General features: G+C 59.2%; 4 protein-coding genes across 4 annotated transcripts; all 4 read left to right on the top strand.

The window, feature by feature from the left end:
* Positions 1 to 336: 336 nt before the first annotated feature.
* On the top strand, positions 337 to 2,826 carry DCS_00527 (uncharacterized protein; the record flags this gene model as incomplete). The annotated part of the gene is made up of 3 exons (XM_040797866.1): positions 337 to 811; positions 867 to 964; positions 1,399 to 2,826. 3 exons carry the CDS (start codon positions 337 to 339, stop codon positions 2,824 to 2,826), a joined length of 2,001 nt encoding a protein of 666 aa, XP_040658749.1.
* Positions 2,827 to 5,116: 2,290 nt separating this feature from the next.
* DCS_00526 (uncharacterized protein) lies at positions 5,117 to 9,013 on the top strand (the record flags this gene model as incomplete). Its single annotated transcript, XM_040797865.1, has 3 exons — positions 5,117 to 5,287; positions 5,350 to 8,198; positions 8,287 to 9,013. 3 exons carry the CDS (start codon positions 5,117 to 5,119, stop codon positions 9,011 to 9,013), a joined length of 3,747 nt encoding a protein of 1,248 aa, XP_040658748.1.
* Positions 9,014 to 9,957: 944 nt separating this feature from the next.
* DCS_00525 (uncharacterized protein) lies at positions 9,958 to 10,787 on the top strand (the record flags this gene model as incomplete). The annotated part of the gene is made up of 2 exons (XM_040797864.1): positions 9,958 to 10,065; positions 10,464 to 10,787. The coding sequence occupies 2 exons, from the start codon at positions 9,958 to 9,960 to the stop codon at positions 10,785 to 10,787; spliced, it is 432 nt and encodes a 143-aa protein (XP_040658747.1).
* Positions 10,788 to 16,671: 5,884 nt separating this feature from the next.
* On the top strand, positions 16,672 to 18,277 carry DCS_00524 (integral membrane protein; the record flags this gene model as incomplete). The annotated part of the gene is made up of 2 exons (XM_040797863.1): positions 16,672 to 17,006; positions 17,107 to 18,277. The coding sequence occupies 2 exons, from the start codon at positions 16,672 to 16,674 to the stop codon at positions 18,275 to 18,277; spliced, it is 1,506 nt and encodes a 501-aa protein (XP_040658746.1).
* Between the last annotated feature and the right edge of the window lie 652 nt (positions 18,278 to 18,929).

Genomic DNA, 18,929 nt, shown 5'->3' with positions numbered 1-18,929 from the left:
ACGAGGCAATACGCGTGCGCACCCTCATCGACACGACCTCGCAGCGTGCGCTTGCATTTTCACTCGGCCATGCAAAGCACAACTGTCGCATTCTCGACTGGGCTGTAACAGGTTTCGCAATGGATCCCTAGTAGGGTCGTATTATGAGAGGCGTTGGTAGGAGGCCGTCCGTCGGTGAATGGCAGCGGGTACGCAAATCGAGCTACTGTACGTACTTGCGCACCCTGACAGGTACCTGCCTATCGTCTGGGAGGGGCTGGTAGAGTGCAAAGGCGATAGGCGGGTACGGCGTCCGAAGGCGAACAGCCCCCCCCCCTCCCCCCCTCCCCATGCACAATGGACAAGGGTCGGCGCACGACAGCAATGGAATGGCAAAGGAAAGCCGCATCGTCCATCCATCTCGATCCGAAACAGCCATCGACGACTAGGTACCAGCAGACGCTTCGAGGAAAACGTGGTTCAAAGGGAACCCCTGTGCGCCACGCCGACGCTGCCAGCCCTAAGCGGCGTCAGGGCTCGCCAACGCCGAGCACCTTCAATATTATCTTGATTCGCGCACCAATCAGGAGGCTCCATCCGCTCCACTCCAGGCCCATGGATGAATCGAAGCCAAGCGATGGTCGTCGGCACTTCGTCATGCGCATGGGAAATGTCCCTACCAACCATCGATTCCGAGTCGACGACGTCCCCCTCTTCATGCCCATGCATCGCGCCTTTCCGGGAGCACGGGAAGCGCTCGCGAGGACGGAGCGGCGGGAGCACGGGGCGAGGACGGCGACGGCGGATGCCACCAGCTTCCCGCCTCGACGAGGTGCACCGGACGGCGTCGAGTGCCTGACCTGACGCACGGCATAGCCTCGTGCCAGGCGCAAGCCAGCCGGCCGATGAGACGGCGAGCGCTGCCATCACCCGCCGCCAAGACCCGGTGATGGTCGCTGCGATCCCACTCTGGCTCCCGCCCGCTGTGCGTAGCCGCCCCTCCATCCCCTCGACCCCCTCCCCCCGGCCACCCCCCCGACCACTCCACCACCCCTGCTGGCCGGCCCACATGGTTCCCGAATGGCGGCATCAACTGTCCAACTTGATACCGTCTCTCCGATACGGAGGCGGAGGAGGAGCAGAGAAGGAGGAGAGCAGGACTCTGATATAATTCACCTTGCCTGCCGTTTCCTCCTCCTCCTCTGCTTCTGCTTTCTCCCTTCTCCCATATCCAGCCAGGTCGAAGCTTGAGACTCCTTCACGTGGTCATAGCATCGGTTCGACTTTGTTTCCTTCCCATGTGCACCTGATTCACCGGAACTCGTTCGACATACGACCTTTTATCGAACCGGCCCTTTGTTTGCCGAGCTTACATAGGCCTCGCGGCGAACGGCAATCCGTTTCGCATACAGACAATAGGACGCTTGCCTGCCCATCCATCTCGAAACCATCGGCTCCCTCGCTCTTCCTCCCTCTCCGCTTTCTCTTCCCCTCCTCCTTTACCTCCTCCTCCTCCTTCACCTCCATCTCCCCTCCTCCGGCTCCTTTCCCTTCTTTACTGCTCCGCAGTTCGGGAGCGGCCGCGACGGCATCGACAACGACAACGATTCCGAATCCGAATCCGAATCCGAAGCACATACCATGGTACGCGGCCCGTCAGGTTGGCGAGGCGCCCTCGCCGTCGGCCTCACCCTTCTCGCGTCATCACCCTCGGCGGACGCCGCCATGCCCGTCCAATTCTACGTCGAGGCATCCATGGCGGCGATACAAACGCTCAACCGCCTCTTCTACAACGTCAACACGGGCATCTGGGACGATGCCTGGTGGAACAGCGGCAACGCGCTGACGACGCTGGCCGACTTCACAAGGCTCCGCCTGCCCGAGGCCAACAGGCTCAACCTCGGCGGCTACATGAACAACACGTTCGTGCAGGCGCAAAAAACCATGGTGCAGACGTCCAAGGTGGTCAACAAGATGGGCTTGCCCTCGTCGACGTACTGCATCGACGCGCACAGCGGCTGCATGTCCAAGCGCGACTTCCTCGGCAAGCGAGGCTTCGACGACTTCCGCAACGACTTTTACGACGACGAGGGCTGGTGGGCCCTCGGCCTCATACGCTCCTTCGACGTGACGGGGCAGAGGCAATACCTCGTCGCCGCCATCGACGTCTTCGACGACATGCGCACCGGCCTCAACACGCCCTGCGGAGGCATCTACTGGAGCAAGGAGCGCAAGTACGTCAACGCCGTCGCCAACGAGCTCTACCTCGCCGTCGCCACCTCGCTGGCCAAGCGCATCCCCGACAACCGCATGTACCTCGACATCGCCCTGGCGCAGTGGGCCTGGTTCAACGGCTCCGGCATGATCAACGGCGAGAACCTCATCAACGACGGCCTCGACGAGCACTGCAAGAACAACGGGCTGCAGACGTGGAGCTACAACCAGGGCGTCATCCTCGGCGCTCTCGCCGAGCTGAGCACCATCACCCGCGACCAGCAGTACGTCAACAGGGCGGTGACGCTGGCCATGGCCTCGATGAAGGCCCTCTCCAACGCCGAAGGCATCCTCATCGAGACGGACAAGTGCGAGCTCAAGCCCGGCAACTGCGGCCGGGACGGCGCCCAGTTCAAGGGCATCTACGTGCGCAACCTGGCCTACCTCCACAAGGTGGCCCCGCGCAGGGAGTTTGCCGACTTCATCATCAGGAACGCCGACTCCATCTGGCAGAGGGACCGAAACAGGGCCAGCCTCGGCATCGCCTGGGCGGGCCCCTACATCAAGGCGACGGGGCAGACGCAGAGCAGCGCCCTCGACGCCCTCGTCGCCGCCATTTCCGTCCTGCAATAGCACGGAACTGCCACCTCGCACGCATCCGCATTTGCGCCTCTTTTTCCTCGTTCCACCCCTGCAAAGCCTTTTTTTCTTCCTGTCTCATCTTATTTTTCTTATACCAAAAGCAAGTCGGAGCTGGATGTGCGTGTTTATGTTGTTCGCCCCGCTGCTTTCCATTGACCTACTATACGACATGCCGGCGAGTACGGAGTACCAAGGCGCACTCGAAGACCCTGACGAATGTCTTTTTTTTTCTAGCCCAAAATGTGTGCTCATATGGATGGATACATATCGACTCGTGTTGGCACGCCGCAGGAACGGCTTCGGCCTCTAGATACATGCTCCTGAGCTAGGTACGGAACCGGCCGCCGCGGTGGTGCGCACTTGAATATGAATTTGAATAAGTACATTATCCCAGAAGCTCCCTGTGCGTCAAGGAATCCGATGCGGCTACTTTTTGCACGTCCAGTTGCCCTTGCTGTACCGAACAAGCAGACCGTACAGCGCCTGAGCGTACGCTATGCGCGTTCCGCCATGTAAAGCTTGCGGCACGTGCACTCGGCCGTTCGGCCTGCCTCATGTAGTTGTGTAAAGTACTACGGAGTATACTTTTTTCCGTACCCTGTACAGTACAGTACGGATCAGAATCGGTACCTGCTTGATGTACTCAGTACCTAGCGCAAGCATCCCAGGGTTAGCCGCTAGCGTGATTCATCTTGGCAACTAATATGAACCTCTACCCGGCCAGGCGCGAACACTATGCGGAAGCTCGTCTCAGATATACTTAGATGACGCACTTCGGAGGGTGGACAATGACGACACATTCTCTTGAGTCCGCATGATACGTACTTATGTGCATATTTTATGGCACGTCTCCCGAAGAACGAGAACGATTCATTGAGATCCGCTTTTTCCTGCCTTCCTTGCGTGCCCATTGGCCGATTTCGTCACCGGCCTCTGCCGATGAGCTTCCCACCTGAACCATTCAGTATTGACCAGCCATTCAGTATTGACCAGTCGTTGCGTCATTGTCCATTCATTATGCAGAAATTCACCGCCCGCGAGTTGCAAGTGCAAGTCGCAAAAGTGATGACGTCAACTGGCAGTGGCATGCTGTACATTAGTACAGAATGCTCCGTGGTCCATGGTGCCGTACTCCATAGTGCTGTATTGCTCAGTGCATGTACGTACTAGAGTATTTCAGTACCTCAGTGCTGTAAGTATGTAAAACCTTGTACTTGTACTCCGTAGGTACCCATGTTTGCCGTGTATGAGTACTGCCCTGTGCAGCACTCCTCAGTCTGTACTCCGTACCGTAGTGCTGTATTACCCGGTCCTTGTAGTTGTAGTACCAACCTACTACCTAGGTAGGTACTAAGGTACTAAGGCAGGTAGGCAATTGCCAGTAGTAATTACCTTGTTACTTACTACCTAGTAACCTAGGTAGGCACCTGGTGTGCTGTACAACTACAGTACTTACATCAGCACTCCGTACCCACAGTACATGTGAGTGCCTACCTAGTACCTACGTACATACTCAAGTACAAGTAGTATAATAGTGCCGCGCTGTAATACTCCGTATGTCCTCCGCTGTGCTGTACTTGTACTTCTCGGCCAGTTTGCTGGTAAAAAGGCACGAAAAGTGTCGGGGTTGAAAGGGTCACTCGATGCAACTTCCTGTAGAGTATCCTCCGTACTACAGTATCAGGTAATTACAGGTAGGTGTTACTGGGTATTGCTGGGTTAGTACTAAGTTTTCGCTGGCACGAGACGGTACCAGGCACAAAGGAAATCGCCCTGCCAGGTACCTAGCTCGCCGCACAGAGTACTCCGTACAGTAAGTACTTACATGTACTGCCAGTCGGCACGAGACGATACCGGGTGCAAAGGAAATTACCCCGCCAATTTTCAATGTGGGCAAGGGCCGGAGCCATCACTGATCAGGGCAAACATCTTCACGTCGGACCTCCCATAGCTTCACACGAGGGGCATCGTCAAACTACAGCAGCCACAAGCATGAGTAGAGCAGCTCCAAACCTGCCGCAAGAATGCTTTCCTAAATGCTCATCTTCACCGTCGGAACCGGATACTCCTTTTCCTCTTCTTGATGACGAATCCTGCGCCGGAATAGCCATCGTCCCATTCGCTTCCCATCCTGGACGGCCATGCTGCTGCTGCCTGGAAGCTGACGCCCTACACCTGCCTGCCACCATCGACATGCCCTCGCTCGAGCCGCCGTCTTCTTCTCGGTAAAGCAGCGGAAGGAATCCGCATCCATTCTCCCCTCGTCCGGCCCGAGACAGCCATGGACGCGCCCGAAGCCGAGCTCGACGTCAAGCTTCAGAAAATCTCGGCCGACCTGCTCGTCGACCTCGATGGCGCCATCACCTCCCTCCCCCGAAAGGCCGACGGTCATGGCGGCATGCGAATCCGCTCCTTTGTCCGCGTGAGCGAGACCCTTGACGCGACGACGGCCGTACGTCATCCCCTCCCCTCCTCCCCGTCGCCGAAGGCCCTGACGTGGGCTCCCCGTGCCAGGTCCTCGACTGGTTCCAGGAACTCCCCCAACTTCTCGATCCCCATCTCGCCAAGTGGATTCCTTTCCTCGCCGACGCCTATCTCGAGTACGCCCAAGGGCGTCCCCGGATGAAGCGTTCCCACGCCCGCTCGGCCTTCCTCTTCCCCCTCGACCACGCCATTTGCCGCATCCTCTACGCCTTCTGCAAGGTCCGCGGCGAAAAGGTGATCCTTCGCTTCCTCAACGTCGAGACCCGATATCTCGAGCTTCTTCTATCCGACATGGAGGAGGCCGAGGAGCGTGCGCGGGCCGCCGACGAGACGGATGCCGTCGGGTGCTGGCGGTGGGAGCAGAGGTACCTTGTCATGCTGTGGCTGTCCCATCAGCTGCTGGCCCCCTTTGACCTCTCGACCATCTCCTCCGTCGACCTGGACGACGCCGACTTGCCGGACATACGCGGGCTCCGGTGGCCCGAAAATCTCCCGGCCATCACGATGCGCGTCATTCCCCTGGCCGTCAAGTACCTCGCCGTCCCTGGGAGGGAAATGGACGCCGCCAAGGCGCTGCTCGTCAGGGTGGCCATGCGTCGAGACATGCAGCGGCTCGGCCTTCTCGACGCCCTGGTGGGCTGGGCGCTTGCATCTCTCCGGCTGCAAAAGGACGAATCCCCTGCGTCAACCTTCTTCTACATCGGCGTCTTGTGCTTCCTCGCCGGCCTGCTGCGCTCCTCGGCCGAGACGTCGGACATGGACGAGCATCTCCCCAAAATCCTCCACCTCGTCCACGGCATCGCGACGGGCCAAGATGAGCTCTCGAAACTGCTCCTCCCCCTCGCTCTCGTGCGAAAGATCATCGTCAAGCTCGTCCGCTCCGTCGCCGTCTCGCTCCTTCGCAGGAGGACGGAAGACGTGGCGACGACGGAAATGATCGAGACCATCATCGGCTACCTCCTCGAGAGCGTCTCCGATGGCGATACCCCCGTCCGTCTGTCTGCCAGCAAAGCCCTCAGCATCGTCACGCTGAAGCTCGACCCCGCCATGGCCTCGCAGGTCGTCGACGCCGTGCTGGAGTCCCTGAACCGAAACGTCTTGTGGGCCAAGCCGACGGGAGGCGACGCCGTCAAGCCGGTCCGCAACCTGTCGGCCGTCAGCCACCTCGAGTGGCATGGATTGACGCTCACCCTCTCGCATCTGCTGTATCGGCGATCGCCACCCGCGAGCCAGCTTCCCGACATCATCCACGCCCTCCTCCTCGGGCTCTCCTTTGAGCAGCGCAGCACCTCCGGTGGCAGTGTGGGATCCAACGTTCGTGATGCCGCCTGCTTCGGCATCTGGGCCGTTGCCCGTCGGTACACGACCGACGAGCTCCTCGCCGTCCCGACAAAGTCCATTTTCGCCGCCAAAGCATGCCGGTCCGGCACGTCCATCCTGCAGCTGCTGGCCGTTGAGCTCGTCACCACGGCATCACTGGATCCCGCAGGCAACATCCGTCGCGGCGCCTCGGCCGCCCTGCAGGAGCTCATCGGCCGCCATCCCAACACTGTCGAGCACGGCATTGCCGTCGTCCAGACGGTCGACTACCACGCCGTCGCCAGGAGGTCGCGGGCCATCGAGGAGGTCGCCAAGAAGGCCACCAAGCTCTCACCCCAGTACGGCGAGGCCATCGTGGACGGGATTCTTGGCTGGCGAGGCATTGGGGACCCCGATGCGTCATGCCGGCGAGTTGCCGGCGCTGCCTTGGGCGCGTCCGAGGCCGAGTTGTCCAAGCTCGCCCCGGGAGGTGTTCTGTCGCGGGTCGACACGTCCATCAGGGCCATCACGCGGAGGATCCAGTCTCTTGCGAAGCGACAGGTAGAGGAGCGGCACGGCCTCCTGCTCTGCCTCGCTTCGATCCTCGACCAGCTGCCGCAAGCGATGCAGGCCGCTCGGGAGGGTGGTCCGGAGAGCAACTTGAACATGTCCGTCACGCTGCACGATGCCCTCGCCAGCGTATCTGTGATGCTCGAAGACTGCGCCTCTGTCGAGTACCGAAAACCGGAGTTGATCGCCGAGGCAGCAAGCAAGCTTGTTCTCTCGTCGCTGCCAATCCTCCAGGCAATATCGTTGCCGGGCGGGTCCACGGCCAGCGCGGTGACGGGGGAGCGTGTTCTCACCCCTTCGATGGCACGAAGCCACCTCCAGCTCGTCTCCGCTCTCGACTCGCAAGATGTCGTGCATGCCGACACAGAGCTCTTGACCTCCAGACTTCGCGTCGTCCTCCCAACCTGGCTTGGCAGAAACGAGGGCGAAACGGTCGAGCCCGCAGCCGCAGCCGCCCTCCTACTCCTGCTCTTCTCTAAACCTGACGACCGTGCCGCTACACTGCAGGAGTTGGCGGCCGCGGTGCGAAACAAGCCGGCCGGTCGCGCGGCGTCCACGGGCCATGGCTACTTCCTCGCACTCAGCCTCGCGCAACCCCTTGCCGAGCTTGCGAGCCGGAGCACCGCAGAGACCGATGCCGTTTGCGAGGCGCTACTCGAACGCTGGAGGGTGGACGGGGAGACGGAGACCAGGGTCGCTATTCTGCAGAGCCTCGTACGCAGTCGAGTGCTCCGGGCCAAACCCTTGACCTTCCTTGGCATGCTGCGGGACGGGCTCGACGACTACACAACGAATGCACGTGGCGATGTCGGATCCCACGTTCGATTGCAGGCCTTGCGTGCCGTACAGGTCTTGTGGGAGGACCTGGCCGACGCGGAGCGGTGCCAGGAGAGGTGGGTACAGGAATCCATCGAGGTGCTCTTCCGCAGCGTTCTTCGTCTCTCGGCCGAGAAATTGGATCGTGTGCGACCTGAAGCCAAAGCGGCCGTGGCATTGGCGCTCCAACCGAAGTGAGTCACCTGTTGCTGTGCTTTTTGGGAGTTGTCCTTTGTCGTGGCAAATGTCATGCGGTCCGCCTCGGCAACTAACACGGTTCAGACACGTCGAACGGTTCGAGTCCCTCACTTCCTCCTCCACGCTCTACTTCAACGCACTACTTGCGCTCGGCTCGCTCGACTGCCTCCTCCCGGTAATGGAACGGGCGGCCAAGGCCAACGCAGGATCCTGGATGGCCGAGCTGCTCGCCGGTTTCGTCACATCGGCCGACACGGGCAATGACGACCTCGTCATGGCCAGCCGCACGGCACTGACAAACTTTTGCGAGGCATCCCCGGACAAGCTCGACTCCGTCTGCGCCGGGCTCATGCAAAATATAGGGACACCCCGAGGCGAGGATCGCGTCGTGATTCCGACGCTGGAAGTGGTCGCCTTTCTCTTCCACTGCGGACTGTTCCCGAAATGGCGCCACGTGAACCTCCGCAGCCTGTGCCTGAAGACGCAGAAGGCGGGCTACAAATCTGGCAGTGTTCGGAAGCTGCTGGCCTGCATCAAGGTCTACGGGTGCGTGGCCTCTCTCGGAGTGGACGGGGCCGCCGGCAGCGAAGCAACGGCCGCCGGAGTGCAGGAGGCGCGCACGAGGCTCGGCGCTTTCCTACTCCATCCGTGGCCGCGGGTGCGGACGGCCGTTATCGACGAACTTTGGGGCGTTACATCCATCGACGACAAGGCAGACGGACGGGGCTTGATGGGCGTCGATTGGGCGACGGCCGACAGAGCGATGATTGACGGCATCGTGCGAGAGCTCTGGCCAGTCCCTGCAAATTGACGTGTTTGGTCAGACGAAAACACACTCCCGTCCCTTCCAGGAGTCATGCCATTCACACTGAGATGGGTGGCAGATCTTCGATGCTAGAAATCGTCTACATCGGTCATCTGGATGGGTTCGGTCGACAGTGAAAGCCTGAATGATAGAGGACGCCAAAGCATTGGCATCCGATCGTCTCTACCTTCACACCTCTGGCATCACTGCTTAAACTGATGGTCAGAATCGTGCCCAGATCGGACTCGGAGGTTTCGCATGCGTTATATGAGTGTACATTGGCAGCTTCCGTCAAGTGTACCTGAGCGCTATCGGTTGGCGTACTACCACCTGTCAACGTCTGACAACGTACCATTGTGCACGCCTACAGACGCCGATTCTTCCTACGTGGCAGAGACTCGTAGGTCGACGTCCGGCGGCGGAAAGGCACAGTACGATAAACCCGGTTCCTGTCGATACGAATGATCCATCTTAACCGCATGAAAGGCGTACTAGGTTCAAGGGGGGCGAATTCAGCACGAGATGGGCAGCAGGAGATGGACCTACTTAGTTGCTTTTATAACAAGTCAGAGGCAATGAATCTATGAATGGGTAGAGTTCTTGAGTAGAAGTATTCGCATGTCTTCCAGAGGGGCGCGATGAGCGACATACCTGCACATCCTATGGCGGTTCACGTCAGGAGGCTAGCAAGAGGCACGGCGCATCCTGATTCATCCTTGGCCTTGGATCTAGACATCGGTTATCGATTTTCTGCAGGCCATCGCATCCATCCAGGATGAGACAGCCGGGTGGTGCTTGACGAGTGTCGATTGGACAAGGGCGGATCCGGCAGTGACTGATGATATCGTGCGGGAGCTATGTCTGAACCTGGTGGACTAAATATTCATGGCAGCATTTGAGTGGTGTCCAGGCCCAACCCAGCTGATCTCATGCAATGAGCTGTTTCAATCATGCCCGCCGTAGCATCCGGCCAGTCAACATTATGGGAAATCCTCTATAGAAACTTCAAGAGGGACTCGATTCCAGACACTGCCGTAAACTCCGTCGAGGAGAAGAAGGTGCGTCTCATCATTTCGACAGAGTGCAAGGTCACGATGAGGCAAACGCTGCAGGGCGGGACATGTGATGGATTTGGGCGACAACTTTGACCGCTTCTGGTGTTCAACCCATCCAGCATACAACAAAGAGTCGAGGATGAAGGTGCAGGGGGAATGGCCGAATGCCAGAAGGTGCCGAAGTACTTGCGTCTGATGGTATCCATCTTCAATTCTTCCGGCATTGGTGTTAGAAACTGATCGACGGGGTCGGCCCAGAATGGATTCAACGGGTTGACGTTATTCGCACAGGTATACTCCCGGTACGGCCGAAACCATTCTGCCGTTTCCCAGTCAACAATGCCAACAACTTCATCCCCCCGGAGCAAAATGTTCAAGCTACTTAGCTCACCGTGGGTCAGTACCAACTCGTTCCCAGCTTGTCGATAGAAGGCAAGCAGATCGGAATGCGTCAGATATGTTGGGAGGGAAGTGTATTCGGTATCCAAACTGATGTCGTCGATGAGGGCCTCGTGGAACTTGCGGACGGTGGCGAACGTGCCCCAGTGCAGCTTGGACAAGCGGTAGTCGTAGAAGGGACCACCGTCGAGGCTGGCAACGGCGGCCCCGTCGGGAGGAGGGACCGAGCGAGGCTCGATGATGCCGCGCAGTTGCTCGAGAACTTTCGTCTTCGACTCTTCGGTACGGCGTATCCATCCTGGGCTGCCATTTCCCCCTTTATGTGACGCATAACGATGTACTTAGGAATTGCCTTTATGGGTGAAGGCGTAGTAAAGCTTCGGAACGGGAATGGAAGTATGGGTGGCAACAAATCGCAAGGCATAGGCTTCCCAATGGTTCTCGTCCGGCCTTGCCTTGATGCAGATGTTGAACAGGTGAAAAAGGCCAACCTGCCTCCTCCAAAACCGGCGAAAGAACGAAACAACCTGTGGTTTTTTTTTTATCTTTATGGCCAGAATTGCAACCACCCGGACGGTGCGCCTGGGAGGCGAAGGCGGGGACAGCATTCGGAGTCGTCGTGAGCTCAGGCAAGCGTACGGCTCCGAGGATGGGTCGGGCATGCAGGTTGGCTACTGCGTAGGTAGGGGACGGAGCCGGTGATGAGCCCATCCGACGCCGGCCATGGCCGTTGTTGGTATGGTGAAGGGCAATGGTGGTCAGTGATCGTCAAGTCCGTAGGGCGTCGGTATACTTGGGACGTGAGTAGCGGAACGCACAGCAACGGTCCGTTCTGTACTCCATTCGGAGTGCTCCGTACTGGTACTCGTGCGCAGCACATTCTGCATAGTTGCACGCCGTTCATGTACTTGCATGAACACGTAATGTCGTGCTTCGCTTGTGCGGTGCGTCACATGGCCTGACGCGTGTGCTTACTTGTGCACTGTATCCGTACATTTACCGTGCTTGCATGTCAGTGTCTGTGCTCGCCTGTAATTACAGGCACCGACCTGCTTGAACTACGAAGTACGCCGTATTCTCATAATTTGCAGTACATGTACAACAGCTTGAGTCGCACAAAACTCCTTACTGAATGTACGCGAGAGCCCTCACTTGAACAATGGCTGCTGGCGAGGGCAAAGATGAAAATGAAGACAACACAAAGCAGATGGATGCAGCAATCTATTATGGAGCAGGCCTCACTCGGGTCGAGCCTCGAAGTCGGTCTTGGCCTGGGGCACCGCTCGCACGGTACAGGCAGGTGACGCGTTGATTCAACACAAGGACGGTCAAGGAGCGAACGGCGGAGTGTGGACCAGGATTGCCGCCCCGAGTGAAGTGCCGATATCCAAGGAAGTACATGCTCGCTGGCGAAAACGTTGGCCATGGTGAAAGGTCACCCTTCTCCATCTCGTCCGAACCGAGCATGAGGACGTGCGCTTGTACGGGAGGGATTCTGCTTGAACGTGGCAATCCAGAAGCTGCCGTCGCAGCGGCGGAAAAGCGCGGCACGACGATCCGGATGGATGGCGATATGAATCACCTGTCCTACCGTCGTCGAGGTGTGATGGGCTCAAGGTGGACGAATGCGGCCCCAGCTGGGCAAGGAGAGTCGGCACTTTTGAGCCGCCATGATAATGAGGCGGGGGCAATGCATCCGCGTAAAGGTGCAGCGGTCGAGTAATTATTGCCAGTAGACGTACACCGTGTTACAGTGTTTGTACGTCCTACGAGTAGGGGGGGGCTGGTACGAATGACGACATGCATGTGTACATGTAGTACTCCGTACAAGTACTTGGGCGGGATATCGTACTCCGTACTCCGTACTTGCCAGCGTATTACAATATTACATGGTCCGCACAAACTCCGTACATGTACACGCGCTTCGTGGATAGGTATGTATGTTGCTCATTGGCGGTAGGTAACTGAGACTGCTGATGGTGTGCTTGTTCTTTTGTGGGAGCACGAGCACACCCAAGTACTTATATGTAGACGTACATTGGCGTTACCTTGGTAATACATAGGTACCAGATACGAGGCAGGCATGGTGCTGTATAATACCTAGTACAGCTCCATGCTCTGACTGTGCTGCATGGTGTACACGTACTCCGCACAGGACTGCGTCACGTATAGTACAAGTATGATAGCAATCAGGCAATGAATCACATCAACAAGCACCGTACTTACGTCACATGGGATTCGGTCGGTCGTCGCGTTCGATACCCCGCTTTCAGGCAAGTTGGATTAGTACTCGCAATGTAATACTTGCTGTTTACTCCGTACATGCCCGCCCGTTCAATCGGCACCGACCAAATCACTTGCGCCATTCAAGTACAACACACCTGGTGCTGTAGCTTGTAGGACCTCCGCCGTGCAGCACATGTACTCCTGCAGCATGTTGCAGCACTTGTACTCGGCGTGCCCGTCCGAAATCGTGAGGCACCGTGCCTGCTTGCGTACGAGCCCAGTGCTCGGCAAAGACTTGCACAGCACTTCCACCCCACGTGCGGCGGGACACTTGGTACCCATGCCACCACCTGTGCAAGTAGGTGGCCGCCCCTCCAGCCTCGTCGTCGATGAGGAAAAGGAAAGCCAGGGATTTCGCCTTCAAAGAACCAGTTTAGGCAATGCCAGCGAGAAGCGGCGGATCGACTTGGCCGTTCCGGAGATGCTGTTCAATTGAACACTCGGTACGAGGATGAATGCGCCCACACTCACTCCCAAAACACACCCCTACCGGTGCGGCGCGCACGCGTCCGTGCTGGTTCGCCGTTCGATTCGAGGCCCGGCACTCTGCTGGCTGTTGGTCTGGGGCGGTCGGAGCACCGAGGTGTCGACCGCGGGTGATTGTCAGTCCGTAGTGCCGTCGACCGCCCTGCAGGATACTGCCTACCTAGTACTAACCGACCAACCTCGCTCCCGCGAGAAAGGCAGCACTAGGCAATACTAGACCTGCACTCCGCACAGGACGACATGCACGTGCAGGTATGTACGTGCAAGTGCGGGACGTGCTTTCCGTTCGGCATCACTCCCCCAGGTCCGTGATGGCAGGCGCGAGGACAGCACGGCGTACTCCGCAGCCACTACCTGGCTTCTACCTGCCGCCTCATGCGCCGTCTTTCCCATACCAGCACCAGCAGAGCGGACGCTGTTGCATGCATGACGCATGTTACCCACGAGAGCTTGGGTACCTTGGTCGGACTGATACCTACTACGGAAGGAGCAGTTGGGGGCCCTTGGCATCTTGATTGGATGTGGGAGAAGGAGCATTATGGATGCCATGGCGTGGCAGGAACCACCCATGATCGGCGCGCGAGAGACAGGCTCGCTCCTTGTTCTCTGCGGAGAATGATAAGTACTCGTGCTCTGAAGTGCAGTGATGATCACGGCAGCTAGGTGCTCGCATTCTACGGAGTACGCCGTACCGTAATCGACCGATCGACGACCGCATTTGCCACCTCGACCGACCTGCCCGACGCACCCTGGCCATGCGGAACTCTGCCCCTGCGCGTGCCAACGGCGGGAGTGCAGATGCAGTGCTGTGCACCTGCCAGCACGTGCATGTACTCGAACATGCAGCACTCGTGCTGTATGAAGTAATTACGGGTGCGTGTACGAATAATTCCTCGGTATTACGTGTGCTGCAGCGAGGAACGTACCGAGTACAGGACATGTACTGCATGTTCATGCATTACTTACTGTAGTTGTACGTGCCTATCCTACACCTACTTACTTTGTTCGCTGTCCGGGCCCGTGGAACCAAAGCATACAGTATGGAGTACAAGCACATGGATTGATACTTGTTCATGTATGTGCAAGGCAGTAATACTAACCTTGCAACTCCGTACTACTAGCACATGTAGGTGGCAGCTTCCACGTATCCAACGCCAGCTCGCTAAGCACTTGTACAGAGTAATACTGTACAAGCACTTGTACTCTGTGCAGGGTATGCTTGTAATAATTGCAGTAGGTGTACTCAAGTACTTGTACAGGTTCGAGTGCCATGACTGTACAGCAACGAGGCGGCGCTGACAAAGTACGACCATCAGCGACGGCGAGGCTTGACATTGGCAGACTGGCCGCTCGTCACACGTTGCTTGCCTGGACCGAGACCGATGCCGTGGTTGACGGCGGCCCGATACGTCGCCAACGACACAGCCGCCGATGCTGAGCTGCTCATGCTTGTCCGACGCTCGACTCGAGTAGGTGTACGGGTACGCAGTGCTCGTGCCTGCACAGGACTCCTGAACCCTGATCGTGGCATCCCCACCTCGGCCTCCCAACCATCGCCTGAAGTCCTCGGGTGCAACGGCAGAACACTTTGGGTATGCGGGCCAACGATATCCGATTACCGTGGGACGACATCCTTTTCTTCGCCTTGGCCGAATCCCTCCTACCTTGGCCGCCGTTGCACGCCGGCAATGATTCCTCGCACGAGGGCACGCACTTCGACCTGTGGTCCGTCGTCACCGGCACCTTGAACGGTTCTTGCGTGCGGTACGGAATGCAAGCAGGATACCCAAGCAATATTGAGCACAAGTACGGATGCTTACTGTTACTGTTACAAAGTGTTTGCAGGTAATTAGTAATACCACGGTTCCCGAGGTAGGTGGACAAGCACATGTTTTCCACCAGGTGCGGATCTTGCATCCTCTCCGCCCGCAGGGAACAGCTCGCCAGCCACCAAATCCCCACTAGCTCTCTTGGTGCACCCCCGAACGCACCAAGTAATCGGAGCCAGCCATCCACCCTCCCCTCATCCTCGACCGTCGGCAGAGGCCCGTGGATTCCTTGCACGGCCAGTGGTGTCTGCCATGTCTGCGAGTCGGCTCAACGAGGCGCCACCGGCTCGCGGCGAGTCGCTCAGTTCGAGTCTCGACTCCATGACGGTCCCTATCCGTCCGAGCACGAACGGGTTCCGTCAGGTCGGCCTGCCTTCATTCTCCCAACCATGGAAAGGTAGACAGCAGGCAGAAAAGGTGGGGGAGGCGTGTCGACATCTTCAGTGCAGCAGCGGCGAGTACGGATGCGGAGTACGGAGTAATAATACGGACTCGCATTGGACGGGAAGCAGGCTGTCTGCCATCAGCAACCATCGGCTGGAGCGGCGGCAATCATCATCCTCGTGCGCGCGCAGCATGTTCCCGCCCTGCCCTTCGTCGTCGCCCGTGGCCAAAGCCGAAGCGTCCCGCCTTCCCTGGCCAGCATGCGGCAGTTTCGCCCAGTTCGGCTTCCGTCCGATCCACAGTCCATCCTGATGATGATGGTGATGGATGGACCTCACCTGGCTCGTCCGAGGCTGGTCGAATGGGTCCGCCCCTTGTCCCGGCACCCCCTACCCTGACCCTGCCGTGGCGGCTCCGCAGTCTGCAGCGAATGGCCTGTACGAATCACTACCGAGGACAAGCGCTCACGGTCTCGTATGCGTCGCAGGGCCCCGACCGGCTTACCAGTGGCTTGCCACTTCGGTGCGACATGGCAGGGAATCATGCACGTCACCGGCCTCGCTGGCAGGGTACATGATATCTTGTCCATGCTGCCGAGCGCGGTGCTCGCGCCATGTGCGCGCAGGTGCTACCGCACACGTCCAGTCGGTCGCCGTCGTCGTCTGCTTACCGCTTCCGAGTCCCAATCTCTGGTGCGCTGCACTGCCCTGCTCTGCCCTGCCGCCTCCGCAACGGCATCCCATCCCTCTGTGCTCCGAGCTCGCGCCATACATGTACTTGGGCTTGGCCGTCCACCCGGCCGCCTCCTCCATCCGTTCCCCCTCCTCCTCGCACATGCTCTCGCCCTCCACCGGACCCTGGCCTGCATGCCCGAGTACGGCCGTCACTGATCCTCGCGCCTGGCGTTGCCCCTTGACCACGACCAAGGCCGGAGAGGACGACGACGGAGACGAAGACGACACGCCGTCGTTTCCGGATAGCCTCCGACCCCCCGCCTCGCCGTTGCCATCGTCCGACGAACCCCGATCCGCCGACCCGACGGCTTGCGGCTTCATGTCGTCCTGAAGCAGCCGGCGCCGCCACCCGCACGCACCGGCCGAGCTTGCGTCGGACGTCTCGTCGTGTGCGCGCCCGCGACCGAATCAACATCAATTGAACGACGGCCCTCCTCGCTCGTCGAATCCTCTGCGGAGGTCGACGAGCGTGGACCTGCGCCCTCGACGGCATGACGCTCTATTCCGATCCCCCGACTCTCCGGGACTATCGCGAGGACAAGCCGACGCTGCTTGTGTGCTGGTGGATGACGTCCTTCTGCGCCCTCATGATCATCCTCCGCGTCGTCGGCCGTTTCATCCGAACCGAGAAGCTCTTCCTCGAGGACAAGATCGCCTCCCTCGCCCTCGTCCCGCTCTTCCTGCGCATGGTCTGCCTTCATTTCGTCCTCCGATACGGCACCAACAACGCCGATTTCAGCCGTCTCGAATTAACCCCCACCCAGCTGCGCCAAAAGTCCATCGCCAGTGGCCTGGTCCTCGCCAGCAGGATCTTTTACGGCGCGACGTAAGTTCGCCTCGCTGCCGTCAAGGCCGGTGCGCCGATTGGAACGAGCCATCGCTCGCGCTCGCAACCCCGAGGGCTAACTTTTCATGCTCCACTGCAGCCTGTGGATTCTCAAGTTGGCCATTCTCGAGTTTCTCCGACGACTGACCGATCTCACCTGGTCGCGCTCCCACCAAGTGACCTTGATCGCCATCCGGCTGACTCTGGCCCTCACCTTTGTCGCCGTCGTCGTCGGCACGCTGGTCGAATGCTCGCCCTTCCGTCGCTACTGGCAAGTCCTGCCGGATCCGGGCGGCCAGTGCCGGCAGGCCTATGTTCAGCTCATCACCATGACCACCTGCAACGTCGTCACCGACGCCCTGCTCGTCTTCTTTCCCATTCCCATCATCGTTCGGAGTCAGATGAAGTTGAAGCGCAAGATCCACCTCATCCTGCTATTTTCCCTCAGCCTGTCTGTCGTCGTCGTCACCTTGTACCGGCTGCCGCGGACCATGGAGGAACGCGGCGGCCAGCAGATCCGATCCCTCCTCGCCTCGGTCGAGCTGCTCTTCGCCACGGCCGCCGCCAACGCCCTCGTCCTGGGCTCCTTCGTTCGCGACCGCGGCATCAAGAAGCAAAAATTCCACCGAAACTCGGCCGCCGACTCCTTCGACCGGTCCAGCAGCGCCCGACGGCCAACCCTGCAGCAGCAGTGGGGCAGCGATGAGGATCTCGTGCGAGACGTCGGCCTGAGCGTCGACCCCGAGCTTCAGGAGCCGCCGAGGAGCCCCGCGACCGAGCACTTCTCCACGACTCCCGTCTTCAAGCACCGCGAAGAGTACGGCGTCGACTGGCAAGGCTCAACGAGCCGGGCAAGCAACAGCGAGCACAGCGACGACCTTCTCGTCCCGCTCGACCCGCTCTCGAAAACCGACCCGCGGAAGCGGCGCCTGTCCTTCCTGGACGTCGGCGGCCTGCTCGACGGCGAGGCGGGCGGCGGCACCGGCGGCGGCTACCGGCGCGGAAGCGGTCCGTCGTCGACCCCGGCCCCCGGCTCCCCGTATGGCGCGCCTCCTGCCTCCGTTCCCGCGAGCACGGTGGGCGTCCGACGAGGGTCGGCGGCGCTCCTGCAAGACCTCGATGGGCTTGCGGTCCCTGCCAGCCCGCACCCGTCTCGAGCGAGGGCCAGGGGCGGCTCGGAGCTCGAACCAATTCCGCAGAAGCGGCCGGTGCATCTGAGCAGCAGCCAACATGACTTGGAGTTTGCGGATCCTGGCGGTCTCTTAAAATGAGAACCGCATCGATCGCGTCGCCGAAGTCGAAAGCGCATTGCCATTCCTACTTTATGCCAACGACTACGGCCAAGAGTCGTCGGAGCAGCGATGGCGCGTTGCAGCGATGCCTGGTCCCAGGAGCAGGTCGCGCTACACCATGTTTCTTCCCCCTTCACGTCTACATGCTGCTCATCGACCTGGCGTTTGGTTCGTTTTCGTATACCCTGGCGCAGTTTTGTTTTCATTGCTACCGTACCGAGGGAGGAGAGGGCGGATGGGCAAAACCCACAAGTGTCAAGGGCCCATCATGGCTTGCGAGAGTCCTGCGGGCCATGACAGGCTTCGGAGGAAGGCGGGCGATCTTTGATGATATATTAGCGCGAGTATACCCCAAGCGAAAGCGAGTTTGATATTGGCCTCAGAGTGGACGAGTAGCGTGAGCCGACGGGTGTCTGCACCCAAAGTTTTGTTATACTTTCTCATTGATGATGTATGGATACGGGTACAAGACGATGTCGCAACACAGCCAGTTGCCCTAAATAACGCCAGCTTTTAATCCCTAAATGCATGTCGAACGCCCCCCCCCCCCCCCAACTTGGCCTCCCGGCGGTACCTCCGGCTTGGTCGTACGCAGCCATCTCGTCGCCAAACCGGTCGCGCCGGCAACTTC

The sequence above is a fragment of the Drechmeria coniospora genome, chromosome 01 (genome assembly GCF_001625195.1).
Source record: "Drechmeria coniospora strain ARSEF 6962 chromosome 01, whole genome shotgun sequence".
In the NCBI taxonomy this organism is placed as follows: Eukaryota; Fungi; Ascomycota; class Sordariomycetes; order Hypocreales; family Ophiocordycipitaceae; genus Drechmeria; species Drechmeria coniospora.
The sequence above is the reverse complement of the archived record's forward strand: the minus strand, read 5'-3'. Positions and strand labels throughout refer to the sequence as shown.